Raw genomic sequence first — 19,360 nt, forward strand, 5'->3', positions numbered from 1 at the left:
TTTCCTTCTTTTTCTCTATGTCTTCCTTCTTTCCTTTCTTTCTTTTTCTTCCTTCCTTCCTTCCTTCTTTATTTTCTTTCCTTCTTTTTCTCTTTCTATGTCTTCCTTCTTTCCTTTCTTTTTCTTCCTTCCTTCCTTCCTTCCCTCCTCTGCAGTGACATAGGGAATCATACCCTTAACTGTGGATACTCTGCCTAAAGGAATATAAAATTTGATTGCTGAAACTTCACAAGATATCTTGGGATTTATGAGTTAGATTTATTTTTTAAGGAACCTGCCTTCACCCTAATCACTTTGGCTGTAACTGATTAGTCAACAATAGGTTCCAGTTCAAGTCCACCTTGATCATTGTTTGGGTTCTGATGGCTCAGAATGAATGTACATAGCAATTGTTTCTGTTTTGACCAGAAATCCTGGGATCTTCCCTTCTCAGACTGATTAATTTTTAAATTAGCTAAAACCTCCCATTTGGGGCCTCATTTCTTACCTTTCCTTAATCACTAAATGGATGTTGTCTCAGATAAACTGAAACCTGGGAAAGACCTTAGTTTAAAAATGCCAAGGTTTCCCACCATGCCTGGGGCCATCTCCAGTCATCCTGATCTATATCTGGCCACTGGAACCAGACTGCTCAGGAGGAGAGAATGAGGCTGGTGACTTTGCAGAGCCCTGTCTCACTTAAATCCAATTCATATGCAAGTCATGACATCACCTTCCCATATCATGGTTCTCTTGGAGAATGAAGGATAAACCCCAACATGAAGATGAGTCTTCTTGATTCCAAGTCCAGTTCTTTATCCACTGTACTACCTACTTTACCCTACTTGGAACACAGATGCTTAATAAATGCTTACTGAATTCAATGCTACCAGTTTTGAGAACTGAAATCAATAAATTCAGAATAAATTACTGTTGTGTTACTAGGGAGATACTTTGATATAGACCACTGACTATAGTTAGAGAATGTGGGTTCAAATCCTGCCTGTGATACTTAGTACCTGTGTGACTTTGAGTAAATAACTTCCAGCAACCTCAATTTCCTTCCTTGTGAAATGAGGGGGTTAAACTAGCTGCCATCTGAGATCCTACCAGTTGTGATTCTATAATTTATCATCCTAGTTTGGGGATGGGGTTATTAGTACCCAGCAGCAGTTCCCTGCTTAATTCCAATTCTGGCACCCTCAACTTTTTTCCTATGGAGTAAATGTTCATTATGCTTCCCTTAATAAACAGCTGTGGGTTTGAATTTGGTGTTTGTGTGAATCTGGGAGCTGCCCACCCACTTTAGGGCTTCTCAGATGAGACAGGATTGAGGCTTTCCTTCAAGCTGAAGCCTGTCCTGTCTTCAAGAGATGGGAAGCTCAGAGGCTGTAATCATTCTGCTGGGAAAGCCTACAAGCCTGGTCCCAGAAAGAAGGATCTTTTGTAGCTGGACAGCTGTCTCCATACCTCTCCCTTCTTCTGGGGGCAGCTGGAGCCTAGAAGCCAAAGTGAGGGGAAGGCGGAGGATGGGTGGAGTGGGGAGAGGGACAGTCACCTAGCAAGCCACAGTCAGAATGATTTTTCCTCAGATTGTCTAATCAGATTCTTTCTGAATAAGAGTTGTGCTCAGGTAACCAGTACATTCCTGGGCAGGAACACTGTGTCCATAACCAAGGTTAGACAGGAGGTGCTCCTGAGATATTTGAGTACTCAAAATAGGGACTGGGGGTAGGAGTAGAGGTGTGTCCATGGGGAAAAAAGTAAATAACACCCAGAGTCACAACATATCCTCTGGGTCTAGCCTGGTATCATGCCTGAATAAGGCATGGCAGACACTATTAAGATGCATTTTCTCCAGATTCTTGTTCTGACTGCACATGGTGACTTTCTTCCCAGAAGAAATGCTAAGAGGCAGGAGTGTGGAAGCAGGTGGAGAGGAATAGTTTGTAGAGGGACTGGGTCTTTGCTCTGGCTTCAGTTCTTCTCCATATCTGTAGAAGGGCTAGAAGCATCAGAGGAAGATCCTGGCAGCTAGGTAGCACAGTGAATAGGGTGTTAGATCTAGAATCTGGAAGATTCTGCCTCAAACACTTCCTTGGCTCTGTGATTCTGGACATGTCATTAAACCTCTGCCTATTTCATCTGCTTTTCCTCATCTGGACATCATCTGTCCTCATAAGGACAAATACAGGGTGTTTCAAAACGGGACTGAGACTTTGGGGATGTTCCATAATAACACATCTACCCCCACAGGATTATTATGAGGATTAAATAAGATGAAGCATGAAAGCACTTTCCAAAGCTAAAACTGATATATAAATGCTAGCTATTGTTTCTATTAATCTTGTAAATTTAGAGGTAGACGAGATCTTGAAAGACATTGCATCTAGTGTAACTCCCTTAGTTTAATGAAGGAACTGACTCGAAGTGGGGGGGGGGGGGTGATGGCACTCAATTAAGTATCAGAGGAGACAGTATTTGAAGCCAGATCTTCCTTATTCCAAAACTGGTGCTTTAACCACTTATACTTATCCCATGTTGCCTCTCTAAGCGTTGTTTTTTAATCCATATGGGGCTAGACTATATCTGGCTCCATTTCAGATGAAAGGTATAGTCTGATTCCAATAGCATTGTTCTTAGTGCCAGATCACTTTTGGGTCTGAGGACTGGACCCTGGAATCAAATTCAGAACCAGCCTGGTGTCCCTGAGACTTTTTGTCTAGGGGTACTCTATGAAGCTTCTAAAGAATAGAAGAGACAAGCTAGGATTTTGCCTCAGGTTTTCTTAAACTTAGTCTCACACCCCGAAGAGCTTTTGTTTGTGTAGGATATAATTACTGGTGTTTAACATATTAAAAATTAAAATAACAAAAAAATTAAAAATTATATAATAATGCTATCTATTACAGAAATAGTTTTGGTTTCTTAGACCACCTGAAAGAGTCTTGGGGATCCCCAGGGTGTCCTAACCACATTCTAAGAAACATTATTAGAAAGAGGGAAAAAAAGGGTATGTTTCTTTCAGAGTAGTGTAATGGAGAGAACAGTGACTTCTTAGCAAATATGTGTCACTGGATCACATCTCGAAAAGACCTCAGAATAAATCCCCTTATTTTACAGATTAGGGACAGAAGCACATGAGGTACAGAGGAGTTAAGGGGCTCATCAAGAACACACAGGCAATAAGAAGTAGAGTGAGATCTGAACTCAGGCCCTCTGACTCCAAATCCAGCCAGGGACTTGGATTCTAATCTTATTTCTGCCACTTTTCTGTGAAATGGGAATAATAATATGTGTGTTACCTGTATCTCACAGAATAGTTGTTAAATAAACCTTAAAGGGATATGTAAACGTGATTTTACCAAATCCCAATGTTATAAACTTTTCTTCAGTCTCCTTCTAATAATAATAAAATTCAAAAACCAAGACAGGGAAGATCTTGACCACTCTCTCCTGCAAAGCCCAAGGGCTTATCTCCTCTGCAAATGTGCTCAATGTCTCCTTGCCTACCTTGGGACCGTTTCCAAAGTCACACTCTATGTCAAGAGACAATGAGATAAAATATAAAGAATGATGGATTTGAAGTTAGAGGATGTGGGCTCAAATCCTCCTTCTACTACTTCTTTATCTTTTAGGCACTGGGCATGTCACATAATCTCTTGGATCTTGGTTTTGTTATCTTTAAAATGAAGAGTTTAAACTCAATGATCACTAAAGTTTCCTTTAACTCTAAATCTATGATCCTGTGATTGAGCTGAGGGACTAAGATTTCATAAAGTTTCTCATTCTTTAGTAGAGAAATTAACTCATGACAGAGAGAGTAAAAGAGAGACAGACAGAAAGACAGAGAAAAGAAGGGAGGGAGAAGGGGAAGCACATGACAAAAAAAGAGATACAGAGACAGAAACAAAGAGACAGAATGAGAGGCAGAGACAGAGAACAAAGAAATACACGGAGAGAAAGAATAGAGAAACAGAAGAGAAAAGATTAGAGAGGAAAGAAAGGAAGAGAAGAAAAGAGAAAAAAAGAGAAGATAGAGTATCCCTCCATGTTCTTTTATGAGCAGCAGGTAGCTATGGACTCCCACAGGATTAAACAGTTGGGGAGCCCACATTGGGGTCTGTAGCTCAGAAGATTTATTCATATCTTCATTTGGGTTCAGGTCCCTTTCTCCTCTATATCTGTCATTCCATGAATGCTAATTTTATCTCCTTCCTTTTAAGAAAATTTTTTATTTTTATATTATGAATGTTGATAGAATATAAACTCCTCAAGGGCAGGGACTGCTTCATTTTTTGTCATTGTATGACCAGCACCAAGTACAATATTTGGCACATAGTAAACATTTAATAAATGGTTGATTGATTTTAGTTCACAAGTTAGTTTAGTTTGGGGAATTGGTCTTATTATTCTGGAGATAACTTCATGCATTGTCTCAGATGGGGCTTATGAGCAAAGAGAAGGAGAAAATTTCCCAGAGTGTATCATGGGTTCCTTATGTTATGAGAGTATCTAATATAGGGATTATACTTGTGGACCTCCAAGCAAATGCATGCACTTACTGGATACCCTCCTCCTCCTTCCTTTTCCCCTCCTCCCTCTCCTCCTATGGTGTGGCTAATCCTTCCGGATTTACTTGAGTGACTGGACAAAGCCCCTGAAACATGGCTGGCTCCCCTCCTCTCCCAGCTCCACCCTTCCCCTCTAGTTCCAGCTCTGGTCTCTTTCTGGTTCGAGCAGCAGATCTCTTGCCAGGACACTCTGGCTTAAGTATCAACTGGGAACCTGGCGTTTCCTCGCTCTCACTCCTGGCATTTTAGAACTCCCACTGTTCCTCCCCAGCCTCAGAACAACTGCTGCAGCCTCCTGAAGCCAGAGCTGGCATCCCAGAGAGACTCTCAGCCACCCTGTCTGGTTCAGCTTGAGGAGGGTGTGAGGGGTGCCAGAGTGGGGTGGAGGCAGCAGAATGCGGTGAAAAAATAACACTGGGTTTGGAATCTGTAGGCAGCGGTTTGAATTTTGATTTGGCTACCTGTGTGACTGTGGGAAAGTCACATCATTTCTTTCCTTAATCTATTTCCTCCTCCGGTTAACCTGTTTCCTCAACTGTAAAAGAGGGGGTTGGATTTATATGATCTCGAAGATTCTCTCTAGCTCTAAGTCTTATGATCATAGGGCGGCTGGCCAGGAGAAGGTGCAGAATGAAGCCCTGGGAACAAGAGCAGCTATGGTGGAGATGACCGTGAAACACAAACCAGATGTCCAGGGGCCCAGGATCACTGGTGACAATTAGGAGTAACTCCTACTTTGGCTTGCCCTGTTTCCCAGTAGCTAAGAGCCAAACCATTTCTCTTGTTCTGGTTTCTTAGAAGCTCGCATAATTCTTAAAAAGGGTTCCTTTGGAATTGGGATTAAGGCCCTAGATTCCTTCTTTATGTTCCCTGCTTTGGTAGAGAGCAAAAAGCCAGCTGCAGTGTGCCTCTAAATGGGAGAGGGAAGGGTCTGAACTCAGCCAGAAGGACCTTTAGTAAAATGGGAGCAACACCAGGTAGGGAAGAGGAGCTCAGGCTGCATCTGGAACAGTGAAGGATGCAGTCAGGTGGGTCTCCCTGGGGGGGATGGTGACATTGGCTAGAAATCCTGGAACAATCTCAGTGAAAGGATGGTATCAGGTATCATAGTGTGGAGATCACAGTCAAAATAATAGATACTGGCATCAAGGAGAGCCAGAAAGGGTGGTAGAAGCCAGGGGTAGGCATGGAAATTAGCCCAGGAAAATAGCTATTTCTGGTCTCTTCCTTTTCTAAGGGCAGTGAAGCAGAAGGGCCAGGAGAGCTGGGTTCATGTCTCAGCTCTACCTCTAGCACCCTATTTGTCAAATTCTATGACTGCTCTATCTTGTTCCATAGATGTCATTGAAGCCTGGAGCCCAGAAGACAAGAGCCACACCTGATTTTTTTTTTAAAGTATGATGTGTCATCTTGTTCACTGTGGCAATCAGAGCATCCCGGGAATTCCTGCTCTGGTCTCTGCTAAGGACTGACCCAGGGGTGAGTTAGGGAAAAGCTTTGGAGTTTGAGGAAAAAATTTTTTTGCTTTAAAATAAACCAACACCCAGATCTTCCATTTGAGCTGCCAGCTGAGCACCATTTTTAGTGGCAATTTACTCTATATTCATCTGCACTTGTTTATGTTTCCCTTGTGAGCATTTTAATGTCTCTGTCTGGTGTTTTGCCTGTCTCCCTTTTGGGCTGGGGGCTGTATCTCCTCTGACCATGTAGTTCCTTTCTGAGCAGCAGCTTGGTATGGTAGATAGAGCTCTGAATTTGGAGTCAAAGAACCTGGATTCAAATCCCGACTCTACCACTGACTCTCTAGATGACCATGATCAAATCTGTATTTCTGTGGCCTCAGTTCCTTCATCTGTAAGATGAAGGGATTGTACTTGTTGAGTTATTTCAGATATTTTGTGATTCCTATTGGGGTTTTCTTGGCAGAGATAGAGGAGTGCTTTGCCATTTCCTTTTCCAGCTCATTTTATAGATGAGGAAACTGAGGCAAACAGGGTGGACTTGCTCAGAATCACACAGCTAGTAAATGTCTGAGGCTGTATTTGAACTCAGGTCCTCTTGATTTCAAGCCCACTGCTCAATCCACTGTGCCGCCTAGCTGCCCATAGGGATTGTATCAAATGACCACTAAGATTCCTTTCACCTAGCACTTCTTCCCTACCAAGGTTTTTTTTTTCTCTTCAACCCATCCTCCACACAGTTATTAGAGTGAATTTCCTAAAGCATACCTTTGATCATGTTATTCTCCCATTCAATAAACTCCAGTGACTCTTTGTTATCCATTGGACCAAATATAAATTCTATTTGGAAAATTCTTCATGACCTGGTGTTAACTCATTTTTTCAGCCTTATTACACATTATTACTGCTTGCACCTTCCCCACCAAATCATCTTGTATCTATATTTTTTTGCACCTATGCATCTATATAGCTATATATGTATATATATATATATAGCTATACATACATACATGTATGTATGTATATATATGTTAAGAAATATGAAAGAATAATCTCATTGAGAGCAGATTATATTTCATTTTTGTTTTTGCCTCTCCAGCATCAAACACCATGCCTAATACATAGTAAGTACTTAATAAATGCTTGTTGATTGGTTGATTGATGCTATAATATTCCTTCCACTATACACACAGACAGACTGGTATGTTTTTTAAAAGTGACGAGTGGTGATCGTTTATGTACCCATCCAGAAGAAAGTCTGAACTTCTGAACATATCTGACAATATGATATTGGGCACAGGACTTACAGTCAGGGGTTCAGGGTTCAAATCCACAATTTGCCATTTAATTACTTTATCCAGACTTCTCACATTTTCTAGTTTTTTGAGCTTTCAGTTTCAGCTCTAATACAGATCTTGCTGTCCAACAATCATAAGATAGGACACCTAGTTGGAGCCACCTTCTAGAACTATGGGTGGTGAGACTCAGATGAAATAATGGAGCACTTTATAAAACCTAAAATGATGTCTGCTTTATTATGATTATGCTCTCTAAGATTCTTGCCAGCTCTAAATTCTATGATCTCATCCGTGATCCATTATCCCCCAGAGCCTTCCAAGCTTGACATTGTTCTGTGGTCCTGAAAGGGAGAAAATGTAGGGATAGAATCTATATCAATCTAGAGCTGGAAGGATTGTTTAGAAATCATTTAATCCTACACCTGCATTGTAAAGATGCAAAAGTTGAGGTCCTAGAAAAATAATTTCTATGACTTGCCCAAAGTCACTCAGGTCTGAAAGCAGAATTTGGTTTGGGATCCAGGTCTCCTAACTCATTGAATGGTACTCTGACTGCTTCAGCTGTCTTCCATCTCAGGATGATTGTGAGGCAAGAACTAGGAAGTCTTTCACATGATAGAGAAATGGATGAGATGGGACTGGAGGACCTAGCTCTAAGAATCCTGTGACTCTGGGTAACTAATTAGCTAAATGTCCTCCTTCTCTCAGCAAAAGCATGTTCAAAAAAGAAAGGTCCTCCCCATAACCTGCCAGCTCCAAGGGAAACCGGCCCCACATTTTCTAGAAACTGGGGTCTCTGATCTTTCCAAAGCACATATCTGATCCATGTTACTCTCCCCAGTCCCCTCTACCCCTACAAGTGGCTTCCTATTGTTTTTAGGATAAAACAATAATAATAGCTAACATTTCTATACCACTCCAAATGTGCCAATTTCTTTACACATATGATTTCATTCAATTCTCACAAGAACCCCGTGATGTAGGTGCTATTATTATTATCTCCACTTTACAAATAAGAAAAGATAAATGATTTGCCTAGTGTTACACAGTTAGTAAGCTATTTGAAGTAGGATTTGAACTCACTCCTTTCTGATTTCTGTTCAGGCATTCCATCCATCAGATGACCTCCTTTTGGCATTTAACATATAGTCTGGTACTAAACTAGCTTTCCAAGTCAGGAAACTTGGTGTAATGGAAAGACATTGGAATCCCAGTTTTAGCCCCAGCTCTGTTTGATTGAGCTCTGTAACTTTGGGCAATCAATTTTCACACATTTATTAAGTGCCCATTGTATGCAAGAAGATACAGAGACATAATTGCAATGATTTTTGCCTTCAGTTTAGCCTCAGTTTTTTCATTTTTAGGAGGTTGGGCCAAAAGATTTTTTTAAACAGAAAATCAAGAGTTTTGACCTAATGTTTTCTACATTCTAGCTGTTGAAACATAGACACTACCCTCAGGGATATTAGTAATTTAAAAGTAATATAGTTAAGCTTTCCATCAATGAACAAAGATAAGGTCAAAGGAAAAGTTTTTCCTTAAAGAATTCTTTCTAAACTAAGATCCCCTGAATAACTCAAAGAGCAGCTAACAGATCTTTACTGTCTCCACCAGTCACAAGGCAGTCCATAAACAGTTTCATCTCACAAAGCATGGGCCCAAGTTCTATCTGGGTGTGGTAGCATATGGAAAAGGCTGCCGGGGCCATCCAAGGGACACTCAGAAAGAAAAAGGGAAGGATCATTTTACACAGATCTAACTCCTGCTGTTTTAGAAGGTGGCCCACCCAGGCTGTCAAAGGGGCTCTGAAGCAGACGCAGCTGCTGCCTCTGAGTTTTCTATCAGTCAAAAATTGAGCTCCCAGTTCAAAATGCCCAATAGCAGCATCTTTGTCTCACCTCCAACTCACCCCCAACTCCCTTTTCCCCATGCCAGACACTTTCAGATATTCTGTGAGTGTTTGGTACTACGTGAAAGCTCCCAATCAGACCCAAGATGGCAGGTGCAGTGGGCCTTGGTGATCAGAGAGGGAGAGGGGAAGAATAATTAAGAGACTAAAGCTAAGAACTAAAGACTCTAAGAGGGGAAGCATGGGACAACCACTGTGCTGGCCCACTGCCCTAATGCTGTTTTTCCTCTTACCAAAAGCAACATAAATTAATAATCACCAGAACCACATATTCTCTGTTTCCCTCTGGCTGCTTTTAGTCTTTTACTTCCTGGAGTAGAAGGTTCTTTTTGGAAAGTAAGGGGGTCTGGTTTCAGGATGTGTGGGAATGTACATTGTTGTCCTTGTCTCTTATTATTAACATGTTAATTTCTTATTTGTTTTGAAATTACTTTTTATTTTTTAATATACGTTTTGTATTTTTCTGAGTATGTTTTTGCCTCCTCCCCATATCATGTGAGCTTCTTGAGAGCAGGAACTATTTTTATTTTCATCTTTCCATTGCTATTGCTTAACACAGTACCTTATACTTAATAAGTTATTAATAAATGTTTGCTGAGTTCAACTAGCAAAGTACTATATACAAAGGCACAGGATTAGTTTAGAATATTAGACTATATTACAGTTAAAAAGAAACTTTGTGGTTGTCTAACCCAACCCTAACCCTCTGATTTCATTTTTAAAGTGTCATTAACATCTTTTTTATCATATTTTTTTCCAAATATACTCTTTCCCTTGAAATGTGTTAAACAAATTTTTTTTCAACAAAACTGACACATTCATCTTAGCCATCAGTATCCGCAATATACCATACCCATGGTCAGCCACCTCTCCAATGATAGGAAGGAGGTACATTTTTTCCTCCCTGGGACTAAGTATTAACCTATTTATTTTACAAATGAAGAAACTGTTGTTCAAAGAAATAAAGCTAATTTTCCAAGATAAATATAGGAAGTAAACTGCAATACCCAATTCAAGCTCAGGTCCTCTGCATCTAAATTTAGCATTTCCTCCACTGTATCACATAGATGACTAGAATTTGAGTGTGCAAAGAGACATCAATCTACTTTCAAGAAGCTTACAGTATAGTTGCATGAACACAAATCATAAATAGCAATGTTGAGTAACATAAGCTAAGATTCAAATGTTAATATAGCTCTGCCATCCTTTTAGTTGACCAGATTCCCCACCTCAGAGCCATCCTTCACAATTTCCTTTAAATCATTAGCGTTCATCAATTTTCTCTCTACACAATATCCCATATTCACCCCACTCTTTTCACTCAGAGAGTCTCTACTTGCTTTAGGCTCTCATAACCTCCCTCTGTTCCTTTTCCTTTCCAATCCTCTCCACAACCAGATAAATAGTTATTCCTAAAATACAGATCTCAACATGCCACTGCCACCAATCTTCAAGGATTCTCTACTATCTCTAGAACAAAATACAAGATCCTTAGTCTAGAATTTAAAGCTCTCCTCTAATATGTCTTTCACCTATCTTTCCATTCTTGTAATATATGACTCTCCTCCATGCACGCTTCATTTCAGTCAAACTAGCTTCCTAGGTTGCTTGTTTATCATATTCTACGTCTGGCCTACCTGCCTTTGCCAAGTAGTCTCCAGTGTCTGCCATGTACTCCTTCTTCACCTCAGCCTCCTCAAATCCTTAGCTTCCTTCAAAGCACAGTCCTGGTTCCAAACTCCTACACTCAACCTTTCCTGAGCCCTCTCATTTAACATGCACTTTCTCATCAAGGGAATTGGGACAGGATTTGTGATTTCACTGATTTAAGGAACTCAAAAGAAAAAAAACTTTCTATGCCCCAAACCAATATTTTCTTTGCACCTTATAGTAATAGAGAGTTCCCTAGGATATTGAGAGGTTAAGTGATTTGCCTAGGATCACACAGCCAGCTTGTGCCAGAGGTAGGACTTGAGCCAAGATCTTGAGTCAGAGGCTAGCTCTATCTATAACAACACACTGCCTCTCCTTCCTCTTGAAATTATTTTATACAATGTTTCTAAAAAGTCTCAGTAATGGATGTAAGCTTTTAAAGCTTAAAACTGCACTAACAGTTTTGTAACATCCGTATATACTTAGTGTTGACTTATTTTTGTGCATGTTATATCTCCCTTTGTAAACTGAGGCCAGTGTGTGTGTGTGTGTGTGTGTGTGTGTGTGTGTGCGTGTGTGTGTGTATGTGTGTTTGCCTTTCTACCCGAAGCATCGTGTCTTGTACATAGTAATTACTTAATAAATATGTTTTGAACTGAAAGAATATAGTTTATCTGGTACAGACTGTAGCAGTCTGAAAGTGGAGATGATGATCCCAATGAGTTGGAGAGAAGGGTAAGCAGGCTTCCTGAAAGAAGATTTGATGTTGAACTGGGTCTTCAAAGTAGAGTAAGACTTAGATATATAGAGAAGAAAGAAGAGGGCATTTCTGGAACAGGAATCAACATGAGCTGGGGAAAATAGGCTGGGAATGTGCATGGTCAGTTGGGCAAGCATTAAGCAGACTAGAGGATGAAGGAAAGTAGTAGAAAACAGCTTCATAGTATTGGCCTGGGTTAAATAGCAGAAGATCTTGAGTGCCAGGATAAGAAGTTAAAACTTTATCATCAGTAGATGGTGGGAAGCCACTGAAGGATTCTGAATAGGGGAGTGGTATTTTAGAAACATTAATCTGGCAGCCATATGCAAGATGGATTGGAAGGCAGAGGGAGAGATACTGAAGCCAGAGAGAATCTGTTAAAAAACGATTGCTGCGGCATTGATGTGAGGGAATTGAAGGCTAGACAGGAGTGGAAACAGTAATAATAAAAATTTAGGGAGCTTAGAGGACTATGAGAGCTATTTCAAAGAAAGAATAGATAGGATGTAGTAACTGATTATAACCGAAGGTGATTCAAAGACCTTTAATTAGATCTCTAGGACCAGCTAGCCAGGTGGTCTCCATATATAGGTGGGAGTAGGAAGAAGAAAAAGATGGGAGTCAAGACCAACCTCGTCACATTAATTCTGTTGAAGGTGGCCTCCTCCCCAAATAACCCTTTGGTCCAATCATCTTAATTTATCCTACAATATCCAGCTGAAAATGTGGGATGAGATTTATTTCCCATATGACTACCATGGTTCCTGATGACATACCTTTAGTCTTCAGAAAACAGCAAAATAAGCAACCTTTCCCCAACAAATCATGATTACTGACACCTATTATGCAGGGGTAAATAGTGGGGCACCAGGATTTGCCTACCGTTCCTGAGCAGGCCAGGAGCTCAGCTGAGAACAGAAAACAGACCAGTGATCAGTCACTGAATCTTACTAATTGCCCGCCGTATTATACTACCCCTTCCCTTTGATTCCAACAAAACTACCTCACCTCCCTTTCCCCCAGTCAAATCTTAATGGGAAATGGGGCACAAGAGTTGGTGGGAGATCAACACCTGTCAGGAGAAAAGGATCCCTAAGAAAAGATGAAAATAAGGATGATGGAAGAAAAAATCAAATTTCACTAGAGAATCCTAGCTCCTGGGAAGGCACTGGAGGATTTCTGAGAAAGAGGAGGAGCAGGGGTTATTTTGTTTAGCCTGGATCTCCCTAGATGTTACACTTCAGCATGAACTCTTCCTCTAAGATGTGAAGGAAGCTGAAAGGTCGGCAAAAGGCTGGCCATGCAGTGGGAAGGTGTGTATTCCTCCGAGAGCCTCCCTGCCACAGAGAAAACTCCCTTCTCTCCCTCCACAATCCCCTGCACTATCCTGCCGGCTTGGCCCTGTTGGAGAACATTTTCCTGGAACCAGTCTCCCGGAGGAAGGAATGACTATGGGTGTGGGTTTATCAGTCGGCACTAGCTGAGGAGGGGAGAATTCTAATTATTCCTACAAGGTGATTCTCTTTTGGGACAGCAGGAAGGAAAGGAGAGTAGAGCTGGGTTGGGAATTCCAGCTCCAGGCTGTCAATCCCAAGAGAAATTAAAAAAAAAAACATTACACACCCATTTCCCCTTCACACACAGGCACACACTGAGACATATACAGTCACACACCCTTTAGCATATACAGAGAGTCCCACGCAGTCCTTTATTCTTCCAGATGCGTTGGGTGCCATGTCTAAGATTTCAAAAGCCTTACAGGAAAACCTGTCACTTTGCTTTTTTAGTTACAGTTCCGACATTAACACACCTTCCGTAGCAATAAATAAATGAAATCTAGACCACCCTCATCTCCGAATACACACACACACACACACACACACACACACTGACATAGAGAAACAACCACAGTCACACTCTGACACGCTCACTTTCACTCACACCCCCTAACGGTGGTACACGCACTGGGATAGTGTCTTTCTCAAAAACAGGGACCGTTTTTCTCTTTCTGCAGCCCCACTTCTCGGCCTCATGAACTCCCTCGCTGGGCCTGAGCCAAGTTCAGGGAGGTCGAAAAGTGAGGCTCGTGAAGTCCTCCGCCGGAGCTCAGAGCCCAGGAGCAGGAGAACAGTCTTGCCCTGCTCTCTCCAGACGAAGGGCAATCGTGTGGGTTTTCCTTTTGCTCTCTCCGCTGGGAGGGCTCCCCGAGAGCACACTGGTAAACTACGAGTGCGCTAAAGGGGAAGGGTCTCAGGCTATGCAGAGGCAGTTGTTGAGGGAGGGACTCTCGGCAACCCTGCCTGGGACTGGAGGCTTCCTGCGCCCAGAAGGAGCTGAACTACCATAGTGGCCCCGCTTTTCTGTCTCTTCTCACCTCGGCACTCAGTGCTCGCCCTCGGCACCACCTCTCCCGGTTCCTCGTTCTCTCTGTCCCTTAGTATCCCGTGACCCCAAGGTCCCTTCCCGTTCCCAGGGTCCTCCCTCCACTCTTCGGCTCTCGAGTCCCTCCTCCCCCCCTCGGTGTCCCTGGCCGACCGCTCCCCGGGGACCCCGTCCCACTCCGTTCCGTCCCCTCCCGGCTGGGTTACCGATGGTAGTGATGACGGTGATGGCGAAGTAGAAGGAGCCCGCAAAGCGCCACTGCACGCCGGCCTTGTGCGGCTTGAGCAGCAGGACCACGCGTTCCAGCTCCTCGTAGCCGCCCTGGCTGAGGTTGTAGCGTGCCCGGAGCTCCTGCTGCTTTCGCTCCAGCCGCTGTCGGTCCGTGGTTTCGGGCTCCGATTCGAGCGCGTCGAACACAGCGGCGCCCACCAGCAGGTAGGTGAAGGTGCAGACGATCAGCGCCAGCGTGCGCACGTTCTGCCGCTTCATCGTCCCGCCCGAGCAGCGGACCCAGAGCCCTGGCCTCGCCGGACTCCCCCGGCTGGAGCCGCCGCCGCCGCCGCCGCCGCCGCCGCCGCCGCTGCTGCTGCCGCTGCCCCGTAGGCGGCCTGGGGCATGGCTGCGCTAGGCTTCTCCAGCGCTGAGGGGACCAGTGGCTCCTCCGCTGCTGGGCTCGGTGATCTGTCTGTGGCTGCCGCCGCGGCCGCGTCGGAGCTGTCCCTTCAGCACCACCCACCCTCCCTTCTCGGCCCTGCCCCCCTAGCTCCCTGGCGGCCTGGCTCCCGCCAGCCCTCCCGTCCAGCCAAATAAGGACTGGGGAGACGCACAGAGGTAGGCGAGGGGGTGGGGGAGGCAGAGGGGAGAGAGAGAGGGGGATAAAAGAAGAGAGAGAGAGAGAGAGAGAGAGAGAGAGAGAGAGAGAGAGGAGAGAGAGATTGACTTCTCACACACGTACATTTATGAACACACACACACACACACACACACACACACACTTTGGCATACAGAAGCCAGCACCCAAAGAATACTCTGTTCCTATAAAAATATGCTTCCACCAGAGTCAGTAAATAACCTGAGACCCATTAGTCTGACAAGCAACCCTACAAAAGAACAAGCCTTTAGACGCATTTTCAGCAAATCATTTTTTCCCTACTCCGGTCTCTTAGGCCTTTCTTGGTGGGAAGAGTACTTGTCCTGATTACCAGGACGGCTGATACAGAAGGGTCTGTGGAAGACAGGACTGGTCTGGCTTCTGGGCAGAGCCAGGTTTGAAACTGGGATAGGTTCCAAGTTAACTTTGAACAGCAAGCTTGGCAACAGGCAGGAGAAACTCATGGGCCAAGACTGTTCATCCTGGAAATGCCCCTGAAGAGTTTCTCATCCTTCCCTTTCTCCCCATGTCTCAGATTATCTGTCAGACGGTGGTGGTGGTAAAGTATTTGTTCATAAGGGATGGAGGGGATAGAAGGGTATATAACACTATGGTCTCCCCTTTTTCTTTTCCTGTGGCTGTGTGTTTTAAGAAAAATTGAGATACACTGTGATATATGAAAAAGATTCAACTCAGAGATTTTAACTCTTGGATGTAGCAATTTTTAATTTATCATATGACTTTTAGCAAATTACTCTTTGAACTCTGCTTTACTCATCTGTATAATGGGGTTATTTTGCAGATTTAAAAGGGAGAAAACCTAACACAACTGATAGAGAACTGGTCTGGAAGTCAAGACCTAGTTTGATCCCTACTAGGGATGCTACCTACTAAGTATTTTTAGAGGTGGTGCATTATGATGGAAAGCACATATGCTTTGAAGTTAGAAGATCTAAGTTTGACTTTCAGCTCTACTACTTACTTGTGTGACCTTGGGCAAATTACTTTTTCTCTCTGTGCCTCAGTTTCCTCATTTGTAAAATGAGGGGTTTGGACTTAAGAATCTTAAGAATCTTTTCTATTTTAAATTATTACTACTTGGTAAGGGGAGGAGTTTACCTACTGATTCCAGTGACTTATAGGTGTGGTGAAATGTCTCTTTTGATTAACAATGCATCCTGTTCCTTTGACTGAAGTTCCCAACATTTCCTTTGATATGACAAAGGGAACTTCTGTTTACAATTTTTTTCTTGGAAGAATAAGCAAAAATCTACCATTATTAACATCTGAATGTGAATTACTTTATTAGAGTACATTCCTAAGAGGACGCTGAGCCCATAATTAACAAAAGGGGATAAAGAAACATAGAAACAAAAACTTTCTATCTTCACAATTTCCCTGTGTCAGGCCTGGATCTGGAAGTTTGGGGAAAGTTCCTGGGAACTTATAAAGGTAGAGAGGGTAAAGTCATCAGTAACTAACTCCAAGTTTAGAAGGGAGGAGAGAGAAAGGAAAATAAGCATTCCCTTTTCAAACCCTTTGAGTTAGATACTTTAATTATCCTCATTTTGCAGCTGAGGAAACTGAAGCAAATAAGTTATTTCACCCAAGATCATTTAGCTAGTAAATGTCTGGGGTTGGATTTAAACTTAGGTCTTCATGATTCCAGACCTAGCACTCTCTCCACTAGGCCACCTAGCTGCTTCAGAGTACTAGAAAGTCAAAGTGGAGGTGAGAGGATCAGCTCTTACCCTGATCTCAAGTAATTTCATGTTCTACCAATAACATTGAATGAAGAGGTATACCTTTCAAAAAGCTATATATCCTGGTCCATGGTGCAGGACAGACAGAAGCTATGAGGATTCTCATAGATCATAATAGAAAAGTACTGAATTTGAAGACATTCAAATCTAAGTTTTGCCTCTATGATGATAGGATATCCTAGCAATTATGAAACACAGACTCTTAGTCTTACAGGTCATCTAATCTATTTAGTGAATAGGGCCCTGGACTTGGAAGCAGGTAGACTTGAATTCAAATGCTTCAGACATTTATGAGGCCATTTACAAGTAAGCAAAATGAGGATCAAAGTTGCCTCAAGCCACATAGCTATGTAAGTACCAAAGCTGGGACTAGAATCTAGGTCCAAGATTCACAAAACCTAGTACCCTTGTTTCTATACCAAACTAGCCCTAATTTGGTAGAGCACAGGGGCAAATGCAGAGAAGAACATCAAAATTCTATCTCTAGGTGATGACCCAGTGAGACAGAGGGGAGGTGAGCCTGATATTTCTTGAAGATATCTCATTACCAAAGGACATAGAAGGGCATTGGACTAGATGAAGGATTAAGAATTGAGGTCATGTGGCATAGAAAAAGACTGGAAATCAGAGATTTAGGTTTGCATTCCAAGTTCCATTACTCTCAAAGTGATCTCTCTGGAACTTGGGTTCCCCACCTGGAAAAATCAGCGGTTCCAACTAGATGAGCTGATATTTAAGGTACCATCTAGATCTGATTGATATACAATGTTTCTAAAGCCTGTTCCCTACCACTCACAGACATTCCACAAAAATAGGAATATCTCAGACTTTATTTCTGCAACCATATTTGGCTTCCCCCTTTTGCCAGAGGGCTTCCCCCTTTTGTTTCAGCCAGAGGACATTTTCCTATTGTCCAACATGGAGGCAGTACTTGTCATCTCCCAGTTACCAAGGTCTCTGCCTGTTTCCTTCCAGGATATGAAAAGTCACGATTCCCTCCATGGGATGCAGAGAAGTTCATAGTGTGTGTCAAACTGCACATGAAAAATTTTTTTGCGCTCTTTCAAAAATTGGTTTCCTTACTGTAGCACTCTCCAGAGACCAAGTTTACCTGAACCTTGGAAAGGCTAAGAAATTAGTTTATAAGAAATGGTACAATGTGAAAAGGCCATGAACTCATGGTTTTCATGTCATTTATGATTCACAGGGTTGCTGGGAGAGAAAATGAAACATTATATATAAAAATACTTTGTCAGAAGAAAAAGCACTGTGCAAGTGAAAATGTGTTATTAGCTTTTATGATGATTACATAAACTATTAGGATACTGACTTGGGATGTAATCACAGCTTCAGATATATTCAAGAGAGACCATGGGTAACTTCTTGGAATGGCCAGGGATGGTACCCTCACTAGAGGGTCAACATTCCGCAGGTTCATCCTAGAAATATAGTCAATATGGACTTGTTGGGAAATTTCTTTCAATCAACACTGCCTGCTCCTCTTTGATTTTATTATTCTGGGCTCAATGTGGAACAAGCAGACACACTTAGATTCCCTTTCCCCTTCTCCATCTCCTTTCCGTCCTGTCTTCTTGTGTCCTTTTCTTCCAAAGGTAAGGTAATAGTAAAAGGGAAAGTACTTTATTGGGACTCAGTAGAGTTGGATTATATCCTTGGCTCTATTGTCAATTAGCTGTGTGATCTAGTCATTTCATTTGGGGTTTAGTTATTTGGCTGTAAAATGAGGGAACAAGAACAGATGATCTATAAAGTTTCATCTAGCTGCAAACATTAAGAAATTCTTCTTTTGGGTTGTGGCTTTTGTCTCAGGACCTGAGATGGCTTCTACTTTGGACTGGACCATAATATGACTTTTGAGATCCTTTGTAATTCTAAGATCCTGGAATTCTGAGGTCCTTACCATGCTTTACATCTTCTTAGCACTTCCAATGTGTATGTAGGAATGAGGTAAGAGGATAGGATTTTTTAATCTAGGGCCTGTACAGTAAAATAGACTAATTGTCTCTTTCCTTCAATATGTCAGGCTTGCCCTTGATGATACAGGGCTCTCCTTCTCCTCAATTACATTCCAAAGCCAACTCTTTCTTTTATCTGATAGATACTATGGGCCTATGATAGACTTGGACAGGGACACAGAAAGACCAGAGTTCAGATCTGGTCTTAGTCACTTATCTGTGAGACCCTGGGTAAATTACTTAGTACCTTTCTATCTCAAGTCCTCATTCAATAAAATAGAGATAATAAAAGCATTTACCTCAAGAGCTATTGTGAAGATAAAATAAGATAATACTTTAAAGCACTTTGCAAACCTTAAAGCACTACAAATGTTAGTTATTATCATCAATTATCATCATCATCATTCTACACAGAAACTTCTTTCATTTCCTCGGACGCTAGAGTATACAGGTCTTTGTATCACTGGGAGAAAATACTCATTTTACTAGCAATACTCTGACTTCTATTGTTTCAAACGAATTCATGATTTTAATTGTAATGTGAGAGTTTTAGGCTGGTAGGAGAAAGATTTTTGGAGAGGCAGGACTTTTCAGACCTCTCATATGTCTTATAGTCTCTAGGCCTTTTTCTTGAGTGTGAATGAATGAATTTAAAAACATCAAGCATTTCTTTTGAAGTAAAGATTATGTTAAAGACCAAAGATATAAAAAAGGCAAAATTTATTCTCTAGGAGC

The 19,360-nt window shown here is 42.2% G+C and overlaps 1 protein-coding gene across 1 annotated transcript in view; it reads right to left on the bottom strand.

Annotated features, from left to right (window-relative positions):
- KCNK3 (potassium two pore domain channel subfamily K member 3) overlaps window positions 1-14,587 on the bottom strand; it is a 61,688-nt gene extending 47,101 nt beyond the window's left edge. The window contains exon 1 of the mRNA XM_031951410.1: window positions 14,222-14,587. Coding sequence (XP_031807270.1) covers window positions 14,222-14,504 — 283 coding nt within the window. The 5' untranslated portion in view covers window positions 14,505-14,587. The remainder of the gene's footprint in view (window positions 1-14,221) is intronic.
- Between the last annotated feature and the right edge of the window lie 4,773 nt (window positions 14,588-19,360).

This window comes from Sarcophilus harrisii, chromosome 2 (genome assembly GCF_902635505.1).
Source record: "Sarcophilus harrisii chromosome 2, mSarHar1.11, whole genome shotgun sequence".
NCBI classification, from domain to species: domain Eukaryota; kingdom Metazoa; phylum Chordata; class Mammalia; order Dasyuromorphia; family Dasyuridae; genus Sarcophilus; species Sarcophilus harrisii.